Below are 23,468 nucleotides of genomic sequence, written 5' to 3'. Positions count from 1 at the left end.
CCCCCGAGCCCAACTCCACACACCGTTCCTGGATCTCCTCTCCCCAGGCGGAGCGTGCCCCTGCCCAGTCCAGTGACCTTCGCCTGTTGGAGCCCTGGTTAATTTTTGCCCAGCCTGCCTGTTGTGGGGCCCCTCCCCTTAGGGGATATAAGCCCGGCCTGGGGCTGCTCCGTTCTCTGCCTGGCCTGAGGCTCCCCGGGCCGCCTCCCCACCATCACCATGGCCAAGGGCTTCTACATTTCCAAGTCCCTGGGCATCCTGGGGATCCTCCTGGGCGTGGCAGCCGTGTGCACGATCATCGCACTGTCAGTGGTGTACTCCCAGGAGAAGAACAAGAACGCCAACAGCTCCCCCGAGGCCTCCACCACCCCGTCCACCTCAGCCACCACCAACCCCACCTCGGCCACCACCTTGGACCAAAGTAAACCGTGGAATCGTTACCGCCTCCCCAACACGCTGAAACCCGATTCCTACCAGGTGACGCTGAGGCCGTACCTCACCCCCGATGACAGGGGCCTGTACGTTTTTAAGGGCTCCAGCACCGTCCGTTTCACCTGCACTGAGGCCACTGACGTCATCATCATCCACAGCAAGAAGCTCAACTACACCCTCAGCCAGGGGCACAGGGTGGTCCTGCGTGGTGTGGGAGGCTCCCAGCCCCCTGACATTGACAGGACTGAGCTGGTGGAACTCACCGAGTACCTGGTGGTGCACCTCAAGGGCTCCCTGGTGAAGGACAGCCAGTATGAGATGGACAGCGAGTTCGAGGGGGAGTTGGCAGATGACCTGGCGGGCTTCTACCGCAGCGAGTACACGGAGGGCAATGTCAAAAAGTGAGTTCTGTCTGGGCTGCCCGGTGGGGTGGATCCGACGTGCTGAGGCAAGGCTGGATTCTGAGGGCCAAGGAAGGACTTAGCTTGCAGGCCTTTGAACCCTGTGGAGCCCGAGACTGGCCCATTGCTTCACCCCCAGCTGCTGGCAGAGCAGCTGCCAACGCACCAAACTGGGAGGGCTTCCCCACCCCTCATCGGGGAGCTGGGGATGAGGGACGGAGTGTCCCTTTGACAGACAGGAAAACCGAGGCTCAGAGGAGAGAAACTCACCCGAGGTCCCTGAGAGGCTGCTGGCACCCGAATCCAGAAGGAGCCCCCACCCCCACCAGTCAGCTGGCCTAGCAGGGCTCCGGGGGCTCCCGGGGGAGGCGGAGACAGGAGCAGGAGCAGGGGTTAGGCTGGGGCAGCTTTCCATGTACCCCTTTCCCTGCATGCCTGGTAGCATCCTCAGAGCCCCTCCCATAATCCCAGCCCTGGCACACCCTCTAACTTTCCTGTTGGGGCAGGGTGGTGGCCACAACACAGATGCAGGCCGCAGATGCCCGGAAGTCCTTCCCATGCTTCGATGAGCCGGCCATGAAGGCCGAGTTCAACATCACGCTTATCCACCCCAAGGACCTGACGGCCCTGTCCAACATGCTTCCCAAAGGTGAGTGGGCCCTGCCTGCGGCCACACGGCCAGGGGGCAGGCACCCTGGGCTGGGGTGTGGGGCAGGAGGGTGCATCCTCACACACGCATGCTCCCTGCCCAGGTCCCAGCACCCCACTTCCAGAAGACCCCGACTGGAATGTCACTGAGTTCCACACGACGCCCAGGATGTCCACGTACTTGCTGGCCTTCATTGTCAGTGAGTTCGACCACGTGGAGAGGCAGGCATCCAATGATGTCTTGGTATGAGGCTGGGCCCTTCTCTCCTTCACGTGGGCTGGCCCCGGCTTGAGGGGTCTTCCTGTTCTCTTCATCCCTGTACCAGTTTCTGAATCGTTAGGCCAGGGTTTGAATCCCACCTCTGAGTGATTTCAGGCAAGTGTCTTGTTCTCTGCTTCTCCATTTCTGCACCTGAAAAATGAAAACAATGGTTTCTCTTCATGAAGGGAGTTCCTGACCCACCAGTACCAGACAGATGGTGGCTATGATGATTGTTATTCTCCAAAGGCCCTTCTCTAGGACCCACAGCCTCCAGACCCCCCTAGCGTTCCCCTCTGCTGACCAGGCCTCTAGGTTTAGCTTGATTGGCCCCCAGCCCTGGCCCATCAGGGATCCTGGGACCCAGCCCACCTGCCCCAGGATCAAACAGGAGCCCCTGGCCTGCTTCTTCCTCACACCTTGCAGATCCGGATCTGGGCCCGGCCCAGTGCCATTGCGGCGGGCCACGGCGATTATGCCCTGAACGTGACAGGCCCCATCCTTAACTTCTTTGCTGGTCATTATGACACACCCTACCCACTCCCAAAATCAGGTGAGGAGGGGTCCTTGAGGAGGGAGGCAGTGGATAGAGCTCCACTCCCGGAGGCCATCCTGCCAATGGCCTCGCCTCCCCAGACCAGATTGGCCTGCCTGACTTCAACGCCGGCGCCATGGAGAACTGGGGACTGGTGACCTACCGGGAGAACTCCCTGCTGTTCGACCCGCTGTCCTCCTCCAGCAGCAACAAGGAGCGGGTGGTGACTGTGATTGCTCATGAGCTGGCCCACCAGGTAGACCCCCATCTTGGGGAGTGTGGAGAAGGAAACAGGGGCTCCGAGAGGAGACGGCGCAGGTCCAGGCTCCGCCCGGGCTGCTGAGAAGGGAGGAGGGTGCCGCCTGGCAGGGCAGCAGGAAGGGATCATGATGGTGTTGGTGAAGTCCCCACTGTGCCTGGCAGATGGCCGGCCCTGGGGAGGGTAGTTCTGAGGATTCTCAGTGCCCAGCCTGGGCGTGGCTTGCCCAGCTTACCCCTCCCCCCACAGTGGTTCGGGAACCTGGTGACCATAGAGTGGTGGAATGACCTGTGGCTGAACGAGGGCTTCGCCTCCTACGTGGAGTACCTGGGTGCTGACTATGCGGAGCCCACCTGGAACTTGGTGAGCCAGCTGCCCTAGGGTCCGGTGCAGGAGGCGTGGAGGGAGACCTGGGCCACCGCTACCAGGCCAGTCTTCTGATGGCCCTGGGGAATTTGCAGAAAGACCTCATGGTGCTGAATGATGTGTACCGCGTGATGGCCGTGGATGCACTGGCCTCCTCCCACCCGCTGTCCACTCCTGCCTCGGAGATCAACACGCCGGCCCAGATCAGTGAGCTGTTTGACTCCATCTCCTACAGCAAGGTGCAGCCCGCTCTCTCGTGGGGCACGAGGAGGGAGGTGGGGACTTGGCCTGGAGGGGCCTCACTGAAGCTGGAGTCTGGGGGCACAGGGTCCTGGTGGCTCGGCACAGCCTTCTGAGCGCCCCCTCACCCCCACCCCAGGGCGCCTCAGTCCTCAGGATGCTCTCCAGCTTCCTGTCCGAGGACGTATTCAAGCAGGGCCTGGCAGTGAGTACCACACCCTGGGCCAGCCATGAGGGTGGGTCTCCTTCTGCCCCTGGTCCTTGACCCGGGCCTCAGCCCACCACAGAGGGGGAGCCTGGGGGGCTCCAGCTGTGCCCTCACTGTGCCCTGTCTTTCCACAGTCCTACCTCCACACCTTTGCCTACCAGAACACCATCTACCTGAACCTGTGGGACCACCTGCAGGAGGTCAGTAGCAGCCAGCCACTCCGCAGCCATCCTGTCGGGGTCTTGAGATGCTGAAGGTGCCTGGGGGCAGCACATGTGTAAGAGAAGGGGTCCAGCTCTGCGGCTGACCAGCCTTGCAGGGTGGATGGAGCCTCCGTTGCTCCTCCCTGCAGTGGAAGCTGGGATGGCTTCTTGCAAGAGGTGTCTGAGGGAGGCCGTGGTTGAGGTCCTGGCCGGCAGCTGACCTCAGGCTAAAGCGGGCTCCTCGATGGGAGCTGTAGAGCCCCTTCCTGGTGGTGAGGAAACTGCCCTCATGCTTCCTGCCTCTGCCTGGAACTCTGGAGCCTGACATTCAACCTTCTCCTCACTCCTGGCTGCCCTGTGCCCCCCGCTGGCGCCACGGGCATGTGTCTGCACATAGCTCCACCACCCTCAGCAGGAACTCTGCCCTCTGCCCCTGCCCCGCCTCGAGTTCCTCTCCATCAGACCCCGCACAGCCCCTGTTTGTGGGGCAAACCCTCAGACTGCCACACCCTCCTGCCTTCCCCCAGAGGCCGCCGCTCCTCCGCCTCCCCCGGGGTTGGAGTCCATCTGCTCTCCATCCTGCCCCCATCATTTCTGCTCCCTGACAGTTGCCCCCCACCCCTTCCCTGCAGCTCTGCCCAATGCCAGCCTCTTAAGCCAGTGGACAGACACGTCCTCTCCTCACCGACAGCCCCTCCAGAGTTCCGGGCCCCAAATTCCCATCCAGCTTCTACCCCACTGTTGCCGCTGCACTTCCAGTTCTGGCCAGTCTCACCAGGGAAGCGAGACCCAAGATCTTGTCACAGAGTCACAGCTGAGGTCCAGGTCCCTGTTGGGCAATCTCCAACCCACCAGACCCCAAGATGCTGCTGACAAAATGACACTGTCGTTGCCTGGGTCTCCCCCACTACCTTCCTTGCCCTGCCCCAACTTCCCCTCTGTGTTCCCTCCTAAGCCAAGCTCTCCTCCCTCTCACTCCTCTTTCCTGAGACCCTCGGCCGGTGGCCCCCAGCTGGTTCCTCCCCACATGCTCTTCTGCCCTCTGTGTGGCCCCGTTCTTAGGTGATTCCTTTCTTCAGGTAGTAACAAATGATGTTGGCTTTCTGTTGTGATGACAAAGGCAAGGCAGGCGCATGAGCAAAGATCCAAGAAGACAACAACCGTGCCCCTGAGCCCCGCCCCACACCCCAGTCCGAGTGCACTTCCCTCATGTGACCCCCAGGGCCCCGTCCCCCACCCCTGCCTGTGACACTCGAACACTGGCTTTCCCTCATCTCTGTCTCCTCTTTCTTGTCATCTTCCCAGTGTTGTTCAGGAAGAGCCATGGGCATCCTGGGCACCCCCTCCCTGACATACACACCTCAGGGTGGACCACAGAATGGGGGGCCACATAGATATGCTGGGAAGTTCTCCAGCTTGTCCAGCACTGAGTAGCCGAGGAGAGGCAGAGCTGGACGGTACCCTGGCTCCCAGCTCCCAGCCCAGTGCCCTTCCCAGGCCTCCCATACAAGTGGCCCCCCGGGGTCGAGGCGAGAATCTGCAGGAGATGCCCTGGATGGCAGGGACTGGAGGGTGGCAGCCCACTGATGGCCACGCCCTCTCGCTCCACTCACAGGCTGTGAACAACCGGTCCGTCCAACTCCCCACCACCGTGCGCGACATCATGGACCGCTGGACCCTGCAGATGGGCTTCCCGGTCATCATGGTGGATACCAGCACGGGGACCCTTTCCCAGGAGCACTTCCTCCTTGACCCCGATTCCAATGTTACCCGCCCCTCAGAATTCAAGTGAGCAGATGGGGTCACTGAGGCATGGTCAGGTGGGTGGGGTAGAGGGTGGTTACTAAGGGACCATAGTAGGACTGGCCTCCTGTGGTCCCAGCCCCAGCCACTGTAGACAAACCCTCCCTCCAGAGCCAGGAGATCAGGGGCACTCGGTGCCAGAGCTGGGCAGAAGCTGGGAACCTGGGCAGCTGCTCCTCACTGGCAGTGACCACACCGCCATCTCTCACCACCTCTGGTTCTTTAATTGCAGCTACCTGTGGATTGTGCCCATCACATCCATCAGAAGTGGCACACAGCAGCAGGACTACTGGCTGACGGATGTAAGAGGTAATCCGGCCCTGCCTTGTGGGCAGCAGCCCCCACCCCATACTCCTAGCTCCTGGTCCATGTTCTGAGGGCTGTGATGGGCCATTCCATTTCATTCAACAAATGGAGTTGACTTCTTTGGTTCCAATCTCCACTTTGCTGCTGCTTCGCTGTGTGACTCTGGGCAAGTTACCATCCCTCTCTGGTCTCTAGTTCCTCATCTATAAAATGAAGCTAAGAGCAATACTCCACTAGTTATGTGAGGATTAAAGGAGAGAATCCTAGGCTGGGCATGGTGGCTCACGCCTGTGATCCCAGCACTTTGGGAGGCCGAGGCGAGCGGATCACCTGGGGTCAGGAGTTCGAGACCAGCCTGACCAACATGGAGAAACCTCATCTCTACTAAAAATACAAAATTAGCCAGGTGTGGTGGCGCATGCCTGTAATCCCAGCTACTCTGGAGGCTGGGGCAGGAGAATTGCTTGAACCTGGGAGGCGGAGGTTGCAGTGAGCCAAGATCGCACCATTGCACTCCAGCCTGGGCAACAAGAGCGAAACTCTGTCTCAAAAAAAAAAAAAAAAAAAAAAAAAAGTGGAGAGAATCCACATAAAATGCTTAAAGTAGTGCCTGGCACATGTTATGAGCAGCCCTACTCAGCCAGGCACTGAGGAAGCAAAGGGCATGACAAGTCGTCCTTTGGCTTGGCCAAGGCTACAGATGAAGGAAGGCAAGAAGTTGGAGGCATTCTAGTGCTGTGCTGAGTGCTTTCAGGGTGTATGGTTGGGGCTAGTGAGGTATGGGGACATGGAGCCAGGAATGAGGGAGATTCAAGTTCATGGAGAGGTCAGGGAGGGCTTCCTGGAGGAGGTGAGCTGAGTCTTAGAGGAAGAGTAGGAATTAGACAGGCTAATGTGGCAGAGAAAAGAATTCCAGGCAGAGGGAATAGCAAGTGCCAGGGATAGAGGTAGGAGAGAGTGTGGGGACTGAGTGTGGCTAGGGCAGAGGTGTGCCCAAGAGATAAAGCTGGTCCCCAAGGGCCCCAGGGGCTGCAGGAGACAGTGGATGGGGCAGGTGGGAAATGAGCAACCTATTGGCCCTGACCACTGGCTGCTGAAACAAAGTATGGGAGGAGTGAGGGAGGAGGGAGACCCACAGGGAGGAAGGGGCAGTAAGCCCCAGGAAGAGACAGCAGCACTAGGGGGCTGCGTGAATGGGAGGGGAAGGGAGAGGAGGAGCTGCCTGTGGTTCCCACTTGGGTGGCAGGTGTGATGGAGTGTGCAGGAGGGCAAGGAGGAGGAACAGCCTGGGTTGCTGAGTGCGAGCGGCCTGGCAGCTGGCCTGGCCATGCAGAGCCTCGGGAGGCAGGGCAGGTTCTGAGGTTTGGGGTGGCATGTCATCCTCATGGGTTTATGGTCTGTGACGCCACTGGCAGCCCAGTTCTTCATCCCTTCTTTCCCCACCCTTAGCGTCACCCCAGAAGCCTTAGGGTGAGGTAGTGCCAGGCTGCAGGGGCAGCTGCTCTTGCAAGAGGTCCAGGGGTCAGCCCGTGGCCTCTGAGCAGCCCTGCCCAGGTCTTATCCCTCTCCACAGCCCAGAACGATCTCTTCAGAACATCAGGCAATGAGTGGGTCCTGCTGAACCTCAATGTGACGGGCTATTACCAGGTGAACTACGACGAAGAGAACTGGAGGAAGATTCAGACTCAGCTGCAGACAGACCACCTGGTGGGTGTCTGCCACCCCTCGCCCTGCCCCCTGCCCCAGGACAGGCACCAGACTGCAAGGCCTGCCACCCACAGCCAACCCGTGGTCACATGCTGTGCTTCGCATTCTAGGCCATCCCTGTCATCAATCGGGCACAGATCATTAATGACGCCTTCAACCTGGCCAGGTGAGTGCTCCGCTTCCTGGCTCAGCTGCAGAAGCTCGTGACTTCAGCAAGTCAGAGTCCACCATGAGGGCCCCGCTCCTCCTGCTGCCCTTCCCACATGCCAGGTGCTGTGCACTGAGCTCCTGTGCTCCCTGGACGTCCCTCCCTGGGTCCCCACACACCCATTTCACAGATGTAGAATGTGACACCTTGCCCGAAGTCACACAGTAGTTCATGACAGCCAGACAGAGGCTTGTCCAACTCCAAAGCCATCCTCTACTCCACAGCACCAAACTGTTTTTGTTTTTGTTTGTTTGTTTGTTCATCTGTTTTTGAGACGGAGTCTCGCTCTGTTGCCCAGGCTGGAGTACAGTGGCGTGATCTCAGCTCACTGCAGCCTCCACCTCCCAGGTTCAAGCGATTCTCTGCCTCAGCCTCTCGAGTAGCTGGGATTACAGGTGTGCACCACCATGCCCAGCTAATTTTTGTATTTTTAGTAGAGATGGGGTTTCACCATATTGGTCAGGCTGGTCTCGAACTCCTGACCTTGTGATCCACCCGCCTTGGCTTCCCAAAGTGCTGGGATTACAGGTATGAGCCATGGTGCCTGGCCATGCCCCCCTGCTTTTTTTTTTTTTTTTTTTTTTTTTGAGATGGGGTCTTGCTCTGTCACCCGGGCTGGAGTGCAGTAGCATGATCTTGGCTCACTACGACCTCTGCCTCCTGGGTTCAAGTGATTCTCCCTTCTCGGCCTCCTAAGTAGCTGGGATTACAGGCATGTGCCACCATGCCTGGCTAATTTTTGCATTTTTAGTAGAGATGGGGTTTCACCATGTTGACCAGGCTGGTCTCAAATTCCTGACCTCAGGTGATCCACCCCCCTTGGCATCCCAAAGGGCTGGGATTATAGGTGTGAGCCACCGTGCCCAGCTGCACCAAGCTTTTCCTGAAGGCTGACTGTGCCAGGCCACTGTTTTAGGTGCCAAAAATCTGGGCTGGACAGGGCAGGAGGGATGCAGCATGGATAAACAGGTACTTATTGAGCACCTACTCTGTTTGGGGTGAGGCACTCTAAGCTCTTGGACATGAGTGATGTCACCCATAGACAAGGACATTTGTGAGCTAAATGTGTACAGAAGGCAGGGGGAAGAGGAGGAAGAAAGGCCTAGAGTGCCCAGAAAGTCAGAAGAGTTGGGCAGAGTTAAGAGCACGGGCTTCTTGCCCTTTTGAATCTCAGATCTGTCTCTCGTGAGGTATGTGACCTTGGGCAAGTCAGTTCACTTCTCTGAGCCTCAGTTTCCTCATCTGTAAAATGGGGTTAATAAGCAAGGGAATGGGACTGGCAATGGGTGAGGGTGGGGCCTTGTTTGTGGCACCACCCAGCAGCCATGTTGCTCTTTTTCCATGGCAAATGCCTGAGCTGGCTCAGTTGGGAATCTGGGACCTCAGGCTCCAGGAGCAGATACAGGGGGCCTAGGGATGTGGAGCATCTTTGAGGGCCTGGGCTGTGGTTCCCAGGCTGTGGCTGGGCTGGGTGGAGGTGCTTTACTTGGGTCCCTCTGTTTATTCCCAGTGCCCATAAAGTCCCTGTCACTCTGGCGCTGAACAACACCCTCTTCCTGATTGAAGAGACAGACTACATGCCCTGGGAGGCTGCCCTGAGCAGCCTGAGCTACTTCAAGCTCATGTTCGACCGCTCCGAGGTCTACGGCCCCATGAAGGTACGGAGGCGCATGGCAGGGTTCAAGAACCAGTTCGCCGCAGTGCCTGAAAGTGCACTATTAGGAAGTTAATAGACTATTGCCTATTGGACTCCTGGTCAGGGAACCTTCAAAAGCAAAACAAAAAACCAAAAAAAAAGAAAGATTGCCTTGTCAGGTCCTCTCCTGAGAGCATGCAGATGAGAGAGTGAGCCGGAGGGACATCGAGGTGAGTGAGCAGGCACTGCGGAGGTGAGGAGGCTGCGTGGGGCAAAAAACTAAAGGTCGCGGAGACTTCAGCAAAGTGTATTGATTTGAAATATGGAGAATTAATGCTTTCAGAAGGCACAGAAAAGGCCACCCTGCTGAGGGCCAGAAGACCTGTCTTTTGCCAGCTGTGTGGCCTTGGGCAACCCTTTCTTAGACTCAGTTAACTCCTCTGTAAGGTGGGCAGGCCTCTACCTGCCTGGCCAGCCCACCTGTGCTATGAGACAGATGTGGGTATTGGCTGCTTTGGAGTATTTTAATGCTGAGCATAGGGGCCTATTTGAGGGCCGAGGCTCCCACTTGGGAGACCAAAAGGAAACTCAAGCTTATTCTGGATGAATAAGCTACACCCATAGGATGCTCACTGCAGCAGTTCATAAAAGACAAAAAGCAAACAAAACACAAATACTTAAATGTCTAAAGGTTGAAGATTGGTTAAACTGTAGAATATCCATTTCAGGGTGTGATATGTAGTCATTAAATCATGCTTGAAGAGATCTTTTTTCATTAAAAAATGTTCAATTATTGGGCTGGGTGCAGTGGCTCATGCCTGTAATCCCAGCGCTTTGGGAGGCCGAGGCAGGTGGATCACGAGGTCAGGAGATCGAGACTATCCTGGCTAACATGGAGAAACCTCATCTCTACTAAAAAAAAAAATACAAAAAATTAGCCAGGCATGGTGGCGGGCATCTGTAGTCTCAGCTACTTGGGAGGCTGAGGCAGGAGAATGGCATGAACCTGGGAGGTGGAGCTTGCAGTGAGCCAAGATGGTGCTACTGCACTCCAGCCTGGGCAATAGAGCAAGACTCCATCTCAAAAAAAAAGAAAAAAAAAGTTCAATTATCTGTTAATATCCATTATGGTAAATGAGATATTTTGGTAAATGAAGTTTCAACCCTCTTACCTGCTTTCCCCACATTCCCCATCCTCCTAATGTAGTTAAATCATAATATTTAGTCAATTCAGTGTTAAGCATTTGCTTTATTGTGATTATCTAAATAGTATTCTCTGCTGAGCCATGTAGAGCACTATATTTATGTTTCCTTTTTTGTACACAGTTACAAATGTATCACACAATAGGACAAGTTTTTGTTTGTGTGTTTGTTTAGAGACGAGGTCTCACTCTCTTGCCCAAGCTGGAGTGCAGTGGTGCAATCACGCTTCACTGCAGCCTCAAATACCTAGGGCTCAAGGGATCCTCCTGCCTCAGTCTCTCCAGTAGCTGGGACCTCAGATGTGCACCACCATGCTCAGCTATTTTTAAAATTTTTAATTTTTTGTAGAGATGGGATCTTTCTGTATTGGCCAGGATGGTCTGGAACACCTGGCTTCAAGCAATCCTCCCTCCTTGGCCTCCCAAAGTGTTAGGATTACAGGCATGAGCCACTGTGCCCAGCCCAGTTTTGAGACTGGACTCCTCCTGGAGTCCTATTCTGCCTGCTCTCTTCCAGAGCTGCCACACAGCTCCCATGCTTGGAGGTGTCTCCCTCTACTGTGTTTCCTGCATCCCATGGATTCTTTCATTTTTTTCCCTCTCAGGGGAATATATCTTCGAGGAGTTTTTGAGAAAGGGTTCATGAGAGGTGGCTTTTCTGGGGTAGATCATCTGAAATGTCTTTATTCCACTCTCACACTGGATTGAGCGTTCAGCTGAGTTTAGAAGTTTCAAGGTGGGAAATTATTCCTCTGAATGTTTAAGGTCTTGCTCCACTGATGTCAGGCTTGTCATGTTGCTGATGAGGTGCCCAGAGCCATTCTTATTTCCAGTTATTTGAATGTGACCAGTTTTCCTCCCTTCTGGAAACTTTGGGAGCTTCTCTCGGTCCTGGTGGGCCTTGGTTTGGGCCTCGTCTCCATCTACGTTTTCCAATCAGGACTGGCATTCACATCAGCTAGTATTGGAAGATTTTGTATTGCTTCTTTAAACTTTATTCCCTTCCTTTTTTCCAGTTATCTCTTTCTGGAACCCCTGTAACTCCAGCTTATTTCTCTTGCTTTCATCCTCTAGTTTTCTTTTTCTCTTCTGTTTTCCAGCTTGTTGATTTTTTGTTCTGCCCCCTGGGAGGTTCCCTCAGCTTTGCACACCACCTCACCTAGAAATTGTTTTTATTTCTTCCGTCATATTTTTAAATTTCCAAGTGCTCTTTCTGATTCCAGCATCCTATGCAGTATCTTCTCTTCACTCTCAGAGGATATTTATTACAGGCTCTTATGAAGTTTTCTTTTCTTTTTTTTTTTTTCCATTGACTCGTTTCCTCTTGAGTTTTATGTTTGTTTTGGCCTCTTTTCAAGTTGGAGGCTAAGCCACCCCTTTGGATTTGAGACAGATACAAACAAAATGCAAGTGGGAGCTCCACGGGAAGGTGGAGTGTGTTGTCTGGGGGATCTCGTTGCGAGGTGACTGGGTGGCCAAGTCACTCTTCACTGGGGACCCTCAAAAATTAGTATCCATGGGTTTGTTCTCTCGAGACCATGCAGTTTTTCCAGAGCGAGCCTCTGTCTTGTGCAATGAGGCTGGTAGTACTCCATTCTGGGACACAGGAGGGAAGGGAACTGGGGTGCCGCCTTTCAGTATGGAAACTTTCACCTCTGACCGTCTTTGCAATCCAGCAACCCTCCCACTGTGGTTTGGTGACCCCACTTTCTGAGCCCCCTGGTTCAATCTCTCTCCTAGGGGTGGTGAGGGGTGCTGCCCTCTACAAGGAGGGAAGTGGGGACTTGGGGGTTGAATGACTCCTTCTGTAGACTTTGACTTCATCTTCCTGTTTGCAGTCCTCACCTCCCCTCTGTCCCTTGCTGACTTGTCCCTTTAATTAATTAATTAATTTTTTAAATTTATTTTTTGAGACAGAATCCTGCTCTGTCACCCAGGCTGGAGCGCAGTGGCCCAATCTTGGCTCACTTCAACCTCCACCTCCCAGATTCAAGCGATTCTCCTGCTTCAGCCTCCTGAGTAGCTGGGATTACAGGTGCCCGTCACCATGCCTGGCTAATTTTTGTATTTTTAGTAGCTTCGGGGTTTCACCCTGTTGGCCAGGCTGTTCTCAAACTCCTGACCACAGGTGATCCACCCGCCTCAGCCTCCCAAAGTGCTGGGATTACAGGCATATGCCACCATGCCTGGCCTTGTCCCTTTAATTCTGAGTCTTGTCACAGCAAGTTCCCTTGCTCTGTCTCCCCTTCTGCAGATTCTCAGTTGCAAATTCTCCCACTCTGCCAAGCCTGGTACATCTCCCTTTCTGCGCGTCCCAGCTGCGTAAACTGTGTTAACCTTGCATCCGTTGTTGCCTCTCCTGTTCTTTGTTATTGGGGGTTTATTCCTTTTACATTTGGACGTGGATCCAGGTAGGCACAGAAATCAACCTACCATTTCAAACCAGAGTCCACAGAGGATTTTACTAGCATGGGATGGGGCTTACACTACAATGTTAGGAGAAAAAAGCCATGTGCAGAATATGCTAAGTATAAAAGAAAAAAGTGTAGAAAAAAGAAGGTGTAAATGCATCAATGTGGAAACTATAGTTTTGGTGAGCTCCTGGGTGTGTTTTATTTTCTGCATATGCTTCTCTGTGTTTTCTAAATTCCCCACAATAAGTCATGGAATTTTTTTTTTTTTTTTTTTTGAGATGGAGTCTCACTCTGTCACCCAGGCTGGAGTGCAGTGGCGTGATCACAGCTCACTGTAACCTCCGCCTCCCGGGTTTAAGCGATTCTCCTGCCTCAGCCTCCCAAGTAGCTGGGATTACAGGTGTGCACCGCCACACCCAGCTGATTTTTTTATATTTTTAATAGAGACGCGGTTTCACCATGTTGCCCAGGCTGGTCTCGAACTCCTAGACTCAGGTGATCCACCCGCCTCAGCCTCTCAAAGTGCTGGGATTACAAATATGAGCCACCGCGCCCAGCAAGTCATGGAATATTTATGATTGTGTAGGGAAAACCCAACATTTTATATTAAGAAATGGTGACCCGTAGACAAAGAATATTGGAACTGACTAGGGCTTTAAGCAGAAAGAAACTCAGCTTAGTTATTTGAACTCTAGACTTCTATGGGCCCCTTTGAGCACTGTTTGGCCTCAGGTAAGGCCCTGACCTCTGACGTCTCTGCCAAGGCCCTGACCTCTGACGTCTCTGCCGACGCCTGCCCTTCAACATCAGAGGCTCCGTGGCTCCAGGCAGGTCAGGCATGAGTCTTTGATGCCATTCATGTTTTCTTTTCCCCAGAACTACCTGAAGAAGCAGGTCACACCCCTCTTCATTCACTTCAGAAATAATACCAACAACTGGAGGGAGATCCCAGAAAACCTGATGGATCAGTGAGTGGGACCTCTCATGGGTTTGGAGGTCCTGGGCACCCCGGGGAGTCAAGGGCAACATCCTGGCAGTGTTCTGTGCCGCAGCTCTCAATGCGGGGGCACCAGGCAGGGAGAGACCCCCACCCAGGAGCAGGGAGGCCCTGCCCTGAGGCTCCATCTGGCCTGTGGGCCCATCGGACCTCTTTATACAAAGACCCAAACTGAAACTCTAGCTCACCCCACTGGCTTGAGGTTATACAGTTTCTAGGTGTTGAAACTGGGGATGGAGCCTGTTCCTGCCCTTCTGGGTCCTAGACTGCTTTGGGGACCAAGGAACCTCAGGCCCAAGGCACAAAGCACATACAGGGGGGCCCAAGGGCCAGTTAGGCCATAGAGCCTTAGGCAGGGTGCCGGCCTGGGGTTGTGTGTCAAGGGGTGAATCTTGGCTGGAGTTGGCCAGATGTGCTAACCACGTGTCACCCCTGGGGCAGGTACAACGAGATTAACGCCATCAGCACCGCCTGCTCCAACGGAGTTCCAGAGTGTGAGGAGATGGTCTCCGGCCTTTTCAAGCAGTGGATGGAGAACCCCAATAATAACCCGTGAGTGTCTCCCCTGTGCCTCCTCTGCCAGTCTTCATCTGCCCCCCACAGCCCCATCCTCAGCAGACCCCTGTCCCACCCTCCCCGCTGCTGCTCCACACCTGATCTCCCTACCCCACGCCAGGATCCACCCCAACCTGCGGTCCACCGTCTACTGCAACGCTATCGCCCAGGGCGGTGAGGAGGAGTGGGACTTCGCCTGGGGGCAGTTCCGAAATGCCACACTGGTCAATGAGGCTGACAAGCTCCGGGCAGCCCTGGCCTGCAGCAACGAGGTGTGGATCCTGAACAGGTGAGTCCTGGGGCAGGGTGGGACTGCGAGAAACTTCTTCCCACCTGGAGAACCAGGCAGGCCTCCACGCTCCTCGCCAGATCCTTCATGTGACCCTCACAGACCTGTTGAGGTGGAGGCAGTATTTCCAAAGCAACCGGTGCAGACCAGAAGCTTTAATAAGTGATAGAGACAAGATCCAGACTCAGGTCTGGGTCCATGTCCTCTGCTCCTAGCTGCTGTGGCCTCTTAGCCTTTACCTGACAACAATTCGTGTTCCCTTCTGTCAAAGGCTCTGGCATAGCTAGACCTGGGTCCTTTCAGCCGTCCAGCTGGGCACCCCCTCAAGCCCTTGGATGAGGGTCCCCACCTCCCACCATGTGCCTCATATGCCATTACCTGGATGCAGTAAAGAAGAGCCACCCTTGGGCAGGGTGTGTTGGCTCACACCTGTAATCCCAGCACTTTGGGAGGCCGAGGTGGACAGATCACCTGAGGTCAGGAGTTCGAGACCAGCCTGGCCAACATGGAGAAACCCCGTCTCTACTAAAAATACAAAAATTAGCTAGGCGTGGTGGCACATGCCTGTAATCCCAGCTACCCGGGAGGCTGAGGCAGGAGAATCACTTGAACCCGGCAGGCGAAGGTTACAGTGAGCCCAAATCGCTCCACTGCACTCCAGCCTGGGCGACAGAGTGAGACTCCTTCTCGAAAGAAAAGAAAAGAAAAAAGAGAAGAGAAAAGAAAAGAAGGGCCACCCTCAGTGTCAAAGACAGGAGTGGCCACCAACCTGGTGCCAGGGCTTGGGATGCTAGGACTCCTTCCTTCATTGATTCATTGTCAAATATTTCTATGTCGGGCATGACACTGGCTTAGCCAGTGACTCTGTGACCCTGCTCAGGTGACTCAGTTTTCCATCTACAGAGGGAAGAAGGACCAAGGGGTCCCTCAGCCCCTGGCAGGCCGAGGGGATGTTGAGAGGACGCAGGCATAGGTGATGTGTGTGGGACAGTCCAGGTTCTCTCCTGAGTCACCTGAATTGGCAGTAGCTGACTCAGCATCTGGCCCTCTTAGGTACCTGAGCTACACCCTGAACCCTGACTTAATCCGGAAGCAGGATGCCACCTCTACCATCATCAGCATTACCAACAACGTCATCGGGCAAGGTCTGGTCTGGGACTTTGTCCAAAGCAACTGGAAGAAGCTTTTTAATGAGTGAGTCTGTGGAGTGGGTGACAGGGACAGCAAGCGCCGAGGCTGGGGCCCCGGGGAGTGGCCTGTGCGTGTAAGGCATGCCAGGGGCACTGCCCAGGAATGGACAAAAATCAGCCAAGCCTGGAGGCTAGGGTGGGGCAGGAATGGAAAGACAAGCTGGGGTACGGGCAGTCCCTTTTCCCATTTGGAAGGAAAATGTGGCGGGTGGGCGTATTCTCCAGAAGAGAGGGGAGTGAGGGACTCGACAGTCAGACCTGTGTTCAAGCTGTGACTCCCCCACTTCCTAGTGGGGCCTCCCAGGGCGTCATTTCATCTCCTCTGTAATCATGGCTCCCTCCCCAGTAGGTGTGAGGATGAGCCTCCTTAGTTCCCAGCCTCCCTCACAGTTCACTTCTCTCCCTCCCTGCAGTTATGGTGGTGGCTCGTTCTCCTTCTCCAACCTCATCCAGGGAGTGACACGACGATTCTCCACCGAGTATGAGCTGCAGCAGGTAAGAAGTCATTCCCCAGCCCTGGGCTCTGCCTACTTCCTTCCCAGGCCAAAGGGGCACTGCATTCTTCTCCCACTGTGGCCCTGAGGGAGCACAGGCTCCACGCCGCCAGGCCTTCCTTATTTACAGAGGAAGCCGAGCAGCCAGACTTTGGAAATGTTGATAATTCAATTTAAAAAAATTCATCTTGGGATTTTTGTATAGGCACAAAAGGAAAGAGTAGTATAATGCACCTCCGTGTACCCATTACCCAGGTTCAACAATTAGCAACATTTTGCCAGTACTTTTTCCAGGCAGGCAATTTTTAAGCAAATCACTGACACCAAATAATTTTACCTCTAAATAATTTAGTCATATGAAAAATAAAGGCATTCTTTTTTTTTTTTTTTTTTTTTTTGAGATGGAGTCTTGCTCTGTCACCCAGGCTGGAGTGCAGTGGCACAATCTGGGCTCACTGCAAGCTCCGCCTCCTGGGTTCACACCATTCTCCTGCCTCAGCCTCTCGAGTAGCTGGGACTACAGGCGCCCACCACCGCGTCTGGCTAATTTTTTTGTATTTTTAGTAGAGACGGGGTTTCACTGTGGTCTTGATCTCCCGACCTCGTAATCCGCCCGCCTCAGCCTCCCAAAGTGCTGGGATTACAGGCGTGAGCCATGGCGCCCAGACTTTTCTTTTCTTTTCTTTTTTTTTTTTTTTTGAGACTGAGTCTCGCTCTGTCATGCAGGCTGGAGTGGTGCAGTGGTGCGATCTTGGCTCACTGCAACCTCCGCCTTCCTGGGTTCGATCAATTCTCATGCCTCAGCTTCCCGAGTAGCTGGGATTACAGGCATGCGCCACCACACCTGGCTAATTTTTGTATTTTTAGTAGAGATAAGGTTTTACCATGTTGGCCAGGCTGGTCTCGAACTCTTGACCTCGTGATCCACCCACCTCAGCCTCCCAAAGTGCTGAGATTACAGGCGTGAGCCACTGTGCCCAGCAATAAAGGCATTCTTAAAACATTATCACACTGTCCTTAGCAAACCCAGGAAAATGATTATCTTCTTACTATCATCTTATACCCAAGCCATATTCAAATTTTCTAAGTTGTTTATAAAAGGTCTTTTTACAATTGATGTATATGTTTGAACTAGAAGCTTGACAAAGTCAGCTTGGATTAAGTTAGTTTGTCTTTTTAAAAAATTGGGATATAATTCGCTGGGCATGGTGGCTCACGCCTGTAGTCCCAGCACTTTGGGAGGCTAAGGTGGGCAGATTACCTGAGATCGGGAGTTCCAGACCAGCCTGGCCAACATGGTGAAACCCCGTCTCTACTAAAAATACAAAAATTAGCTGGGTGTGGTGGGGGGTGCCTGTAGTCCCAGCTACTTGGAGGCTGTGGCAGAAGAATTGCCTGAACCCAGGAGGCAGAAGTTGCAGTGAACCAAGATTGTGCCACTGCACTCCAGCTTGGGCAACAGAGTGAGATGCTGTCTCAAAAAAAAAAAAAAAAAAATTGATATATAATTCATGGACCATCAAACTCACCATTTTAAGTGGTTTTCAGTAAACTAACAAGGTGGGGTGGGTGGGGTGCTTCATGCCTGTAATCCTAGCACTTTGGGAGGCCACCGCAGGAGGATCCCTTGAACCCAGGAGTTTGAGACCAGCCTGGTCAATATTGTAAGATCTCATCTCTAATAAATAAATAAACTGGGCATGGTGGCACATACCTGTAGTCCTAGCTACTCGGGAGACTGAGGTGAGAAGATCGCTTGAACCAGGAAGGCAGAGGTTGCAGTGAGCCGAGATGGTGCCACTGCATTCCAGCCTGGGCGACAGAGCAAGACCCTGTCTCAAAAAACCAAAACCAAACCAAACAAAAAAACACCACGTGGTACAACCATCACTACTGTCTAATTTCAGAACATTTTTATTATGCCAAAAAGAAACCTTGTACTCATTAGCAGTCACTCCTTGTTCCTACCTGGTCCCCTCAGCCTGTGGCAACCACTAATATACTTTCTGTCTCTATGGATTTATTACCTATTCTGGATGTTCATAAAATGGAATCATATATACATGGCCTTTTTGTGTCTGTCTGCCTTCTTTCACTTAGTATAATGTTTTCAAGATTCATGCATGTGGTAGCAGGGATCATTCCTTTTTATGGCTGAATAATGTTCCATTACATGGATGTACCACATTTTGTTTTCAGCTCATCATTTATGGCCTTTTGGGTCGTTTCAGTCTTCTGGCTATTATGAATATCATGGACCTTCATGTGCAAATTTTGTACAAACATGTTTTAATTTATCTTGGGTATACATCTAGGAGCGGAATTGCTGGGTCATTTGGTTACTCTGTGTTTAACTTTTTGAGAAACTGACAAAATGTTTTCCAAAGCAACCGTACCATTGTCCATTCCTATTAGCAATGTATCATGTGAGGGTTCTAATTGCTCTGTGTCTACACTTATCTCCCTTTCCCTCTTTTTTAAGTATACTCATCTAGTGGGTAGGAAGTGGTATCATTATGGTTTTCAGTTGTATCTCCCTAATGAGTAATGACATGATGTTGAATGTTGCATGTGCTTATTGGCCTTATACACATTTGTGTATCTTTGGAGAAATGGGTAAGACTGACTATTTTTCTTTTCGAGAAAGGGTCTTACTATGTTGCCTAGGCTGTCCTTAAATTCCTGGGCTCAAGCAACACTCCCACTTCAGCCTTCTGAGTAGCTGGGATTACAGGCATGTGCCACTGTGCCCAGTCTTTTGCTATTTTAAAATTAGGGTTTTTTTTATTGTAAGAGTTCTTTATATATTCTGAATATTAGACTCTTAATCAGAGATAGGGTTTGCAAGTATTTCTCTCATTCTATGGACTTTCTTTTCACTCACTCGATAGGTCTTTTGATAACCAAAAGTTTTAAATCTTGATGAAATCCTATTTATCTGTTTTTTTTTTTCCTTTGGTTGCTTATACTTTATGTGGCATATCTAAGAAACTATTGTCTAACCCAAGATCATGAAGATTTATACCTATGTTTATTTCAAAAAAAATTTTCAAACCCACAAAAGACCTGACAATGTTTTTTCTAAGAGTTTTATTGGCCGGGCATGGTGGCTCATGCCTGTAATCCCAGCACTTTGGGAGGCCGAGGCAGGTGGATCATGAGGTCAGGAGTTCAAGACCAGCCTGGCCAAGATGGTGAAACCCCGTCCCTACTAAAAAATACAAAAATTAGCTGGGTGTGGTGGCGGGTGCCTGTAATCCCAGCTACTCGGTGGGCTGAGGCAGGAGAATTGCTTGAACCGGGGAGGCGGATTTGCAGTGAGCCGAGATCGCACCACTGCACTCTAGCCTGGGTGACAGAGCAAGACTCTGTCTCAAAAAAAAAAAAAAAAAAAAAAAAAAAGTTTTATTATGTTTTCACTCAAATGTAGGCATTTGATCTATTTTGACTTAATATTTGTATATGATATGAGGTTGGGGTCCAACTTCATTCCTTTTGCATGTGGATATCCAGTTGTCCAAGTCCTATTTGTTGAAAAGACTGTTCTCCCACTGAAAGGTCTTGGCAACCTTGTTGAAAATCAATTGACTATAAATGTAAGGGTTTGTTTTTGGATTCTCAATTCTATTTCATTGATCTATATTTGCATTCTTATGCCTGCACCATACTGTCCTGATCACTGTAGTTTTGTAGTGAGTTTTAAAATCAGGAAGTGTGAGTCCTCCAATTTGCTTTTTTTTTTTTTTTTTTTTGAGAAAAGGTCTCACTCTGTCACCCAGGCTGGAGTACAGTGGTGAGATCACAGCTCACTGCAGCCTCAACTTCACAGGCTCAGGTGATCCCTCCACCTCAGCCTCCTGAGTAGATGGGACTATAGGCACATGCCACCATGCCCGGCTAATGTTCTGTATTTTTCTGCAGAGACAGGGTTTCACCATCTTGCCCAGGCTGGCCAACTGTGTTCTTTTTCAATTTTGTTTTGGCTCTTCTGGGTCCCTTGCAATTTCTTATGCATTTTAGGATCATTTATCAATTTCTGCAAAAAAAAAAAAGCAGTTAAAATTTTGATGGGATTGAATCTCTAGACCAATATGGGGACTATTGCCATCTTAATAATGCTAAATCTTCCAGTCCATGGACACAGATTTATTTGGGTCTTTTTTCTTTTTACTTAGGTGTTCTTTAATTTCTTTCAAAAATGTTTTGTAGTTTTCGGCATACCAGTCTTGCACTTATTTTGTCAAATTTATTCCTAAATATTTTATTCTTGTTGATGCTATCGTACATGGGATTGTTTTCTTAATTTCATTTTAAGGTTTTCACTGCTAGTATATAGGAATACAATTGATTTTTGTGTATTGCTCTTGTATCCTGCAACCTTGCAGAAATCATTTGTTCTAAAAGTTTTTTTAATGGATTCCTTAAAGTTTTATGTATGCAAACATGTCATACACATAGTTTTACTTCTTCCTTTCTGGATTCCTTTCATTTCATTCTCTTGGCTGATTGCCCGGATAGAACCTCCAGGACTGATAACTCTTCTAATTTGTAGGAGTATTTTTTTTTTAAAAAACCCATTTATTTATTGAAGCAACTGGATCATTTGTGGTATAGAAATGTCCACATTTTAGATTTGGCTGCTTGCTTCATTAGCCCCTCTCTACTCTCTTGATTGGATTGATATTATAATAAAATCTTACACATGAGGGCCAGAATCTCCCTGAGCCAGGTTTTGCCTGGGATTGTCATTTTGCAACCTCTGTGTTGACAAGGACTTTGCCCGGGAGCAAGGTGGACGTCCTCCCTATCCCTGGAACAGGATGTAGTCCCATCCATGGGGACTCTAAAGTGGGAGTGGAAAGCCAGAGGCCTGAGAGAGCTCCTCCTCAAGGCTGTGTTAGGGACCAAGCCCGGGCTGAGAATCTTTTGTTTTTCTGGCAGCTGGAGCAGTTCAAGAAGGACAACGAGGAAACAGGCTTCGGCTCAGGCACCCGGGCCCTGGAGCAAGCCCTGGAGAAGACGAGAGCCAACATCAAGTGGGTGAAGGAGAACAAGGAGGTGGTGCTCCAGTGGTTCACAGAAAACAGCAAATAGTCCCCAGCCTTTGAAGTCACCCGGCCCCCATGCAAGGTGCCCACGTATGTCCATCCCAGCAGCTGGTGGCAGGGCCTCCATTCCTGGAGCCGGAGGCACCAGTGTCCTCCCCTCAAGTACAAAGTCTCCAGCCCATGTTCTCTCCGCCTGTGAGCCAGTCTAGTTCCTGATGACCCAGGCTGACTGAGCACCTCCCAGCCCCTGCCCCTCATGCCAACCCCGCCCTAGGCCTGGCATGGGCCTGTCACCCAGGGCCCTGGGGCTGATCTCAGGGAAGCCCAGCTCCAGGGCCAGATGAGCAGAAGCTCTCGATGGACAATGAACGGCCTTGCTGGGGGCCGCCCTGTACCCTCTTTCACCTTTCCCTAAAGACCCTAAATCTGAGGAATCAACAGGGCAGCAGATCTGTATATTTTTTTCTAAGAGAAAATGTAAATAAAGGATTTCTAGATGAGTGAGACTCATTACTAAACTAAAGCAGGAGTGGGTCAACACAGCAGCTGGGGAGGCCGGGTGGGGGGAAGCTGGGTGCATGTGGAGCACCGTGGAGCCTGGGACCCCAGAGCACAGGAGGGGAGATGTGCCCAGCCTGCTGGCCCTTCCTGCAGGTGCCCTGCACCTGTGCCTCCGTGTCTGCCTGCAGGACTCCGGGCTCCTTTTCATGCTCTATCGACTGAGCTAGCTGGGCGGTTTGCAGGGCTCCTTTTATCCCTATTCTGATGGCAGCTGGAGATGCTGGGTGGTGGGGAGGCATCACGAGGTGGAGGGTGGGCAGCTGTGGACCCAGTGCTCCCGCAGAGAGTGGTGAGAGGGGCCCTGGCAGAGCGCAGAGAGTGCTCTCCAGGGAGCACCCTCCTTAACATGAGGCAAGGGTGCAGGGTGCTGGCCGTGCCCCTCTTCCCACCCCACAGGAACACCTGGGATACCCGGGACAATGTGGGACAGGTCTGTGCAGTGAAGGCAGCAAGCGTAGGGTCCTAGACCTGGTGCCACCCTTCACTGGCCAAGGGCACGACCCACCGTCTTCCATGGTAGAAGGGTGGAGTGGGGTGCGGGTACCAATGCATAAAGAGGTTGTTTTTTAGAGCAGCACACAGGGAGGGGCTGGGCTGATGAGCAGGCAAGCCATGGGGGTGGGGACAGCTTTGCCAGGCTCATAAAGTGGGGGCTGTGCCCTCCACGTCACCTGGGGCAGAGGACAGTTAGGGCCAACTCTGAGAAGGCCTGGGACCAGCGCAGCTCCACGCACACATTGGCCCTGGTGAGCATTTCTTGACAAATGGAGTCCCATTGTGGCTCAGCCTCTGCCCTGCAAGGCCCAGTTGAATATCCAAGGCTGAGGGGAGGGGGAGAAGGTGGGAACAGCCACAGGGGTCCTTAGGAGTCACCTCCAACAGACACTCACGGCCACCTCCGCAGGCTGGAATCCTGGAGTCCGGCAGGTCTGGTTTCAGTTTCTTAGACAAGGCACCCACATGCCCAGGCCTCGGTCTCATCTGCACAACGTGGCAGTGTCAGAGCTGTTGGGCTGGCGTGTGGATTGAAGGAGATACATGTACTTAGCAAATGGCCTGACACATAAGGAGAGCTGGGTTTTATTATCACCCTTGGCCCACCAGCCTCTTCCCCCTTGTGAGAAGCAGGCAGGCCTGGGGCCAGGAAGGCCCCCCATCCCCCACCACCATCTGCACATCAAAGAGTAGGGCGGGCTAAGGGCGGAGGCCAGCCCCGATGATGGGGTGCTGTCCCTCCACCAGCCAGGAGGCTCCCTGGGCCGCCCCAGATTAAGCTCCACCAGCCACTTTGGGCCAACCCTTCCTGTCGCCAGTACCCAGCGGCCGTGGCTGGCACTTGACCTTCTGGGGACCAGCTGTGGGAGGGGCCAGCCTCACCATCTTGAGTTCCTAATAGGCTCTAGGCCCTCTTGACATTGCAGAGGAGAGAGCTGGCCTGCCAGGGAGAAGAGTTTATGCACATTATTTCATTTAGTTCTAAACTGTACCATGAGATAAGGAATATCTT

General features: G+C 52.5%; 1 protein-coding gene across 1 annotated transcript; it reads left to right on the top strand.

Annotated features, from left to right (window-relative positions):
* Positions 1–21,900, top strand: ANPEP (alanyl aminopeptidase, membrane). Its single transcript, XM_030815010.1, has 20 exons — positions 1–833; positions 1,340–1,482; positions 1,586–1,725; positions 2,167–2,293; positions 2,377–2,531; positions 2,784–2,897; positions 2,996–3,139; positions 3,280–3,345; positions 3,483–3,548; positions 5,167–5,339; positions 5,587–5,663; positions 7,234–7,367; positions 7,478–7,533; positions 9,086–9,233; positions 13,704–13,795; positions 14,266–14,376; positions 14,501–14,668; positions 15,722–15,862; positions 16,272–16,353; positions 21,294–21,900. The coding sequence occupies exons 1-20, from the start codon at positions 220–222 to the stop codon at positions 21,444–21,446; spliced, it is 2,904 nt and encodes a 967-aa protein (XP_030670870.1). The 5' UTR covers positions 1–219; the 3' UTR covers positions 21,447–21,900.
* The last annotated feature ends 1,568 nt before the right edge of the window (positions 21,901–23,468 follow it).

Source organism: Nomascus leucogenys, chromosome 6 (genome assembly GCF_006542625.1).
Source record: "Nomascus leucogenys isolate Asia chromosome 6, Asia_NLE_v1, whole genome shotgun sequence".
NCBI classification, from domain to species: Eukaryota; Metazoa; Chordata; class Mammalia; order Primates; family Hylobatidae; genus Nomascus; species Nomascus leucogenys.
This window is presented reverse-complemented; position numbering and strand designations above follow the sequence as displayed.

Bases quoted from the DNA above. Each gene is read 5' to 3' on its own strand.
- ANPEP (XM_030815010.1), top strand. From the start codon at position 220: ATGGCCAAGGGCTTCTACATTTCCAAGTCCCTGGGCATCCTGGGGATC. The intron at 834-1,339 runs GTGAGTTCTGTC...CTGTTGGGGCAG, and splicing joins ACGGAGGGCAATGTCAAAAA to GGTGGTGGCCACAACACAGA. The intron at 3,140-3,279 runs GTGCAGCCCGCT...CCCCCACCCCAG, and splicing joins ACTCCATCTCCTACAGCAAG to GGCGCCTCAGTCCTCAGGAT.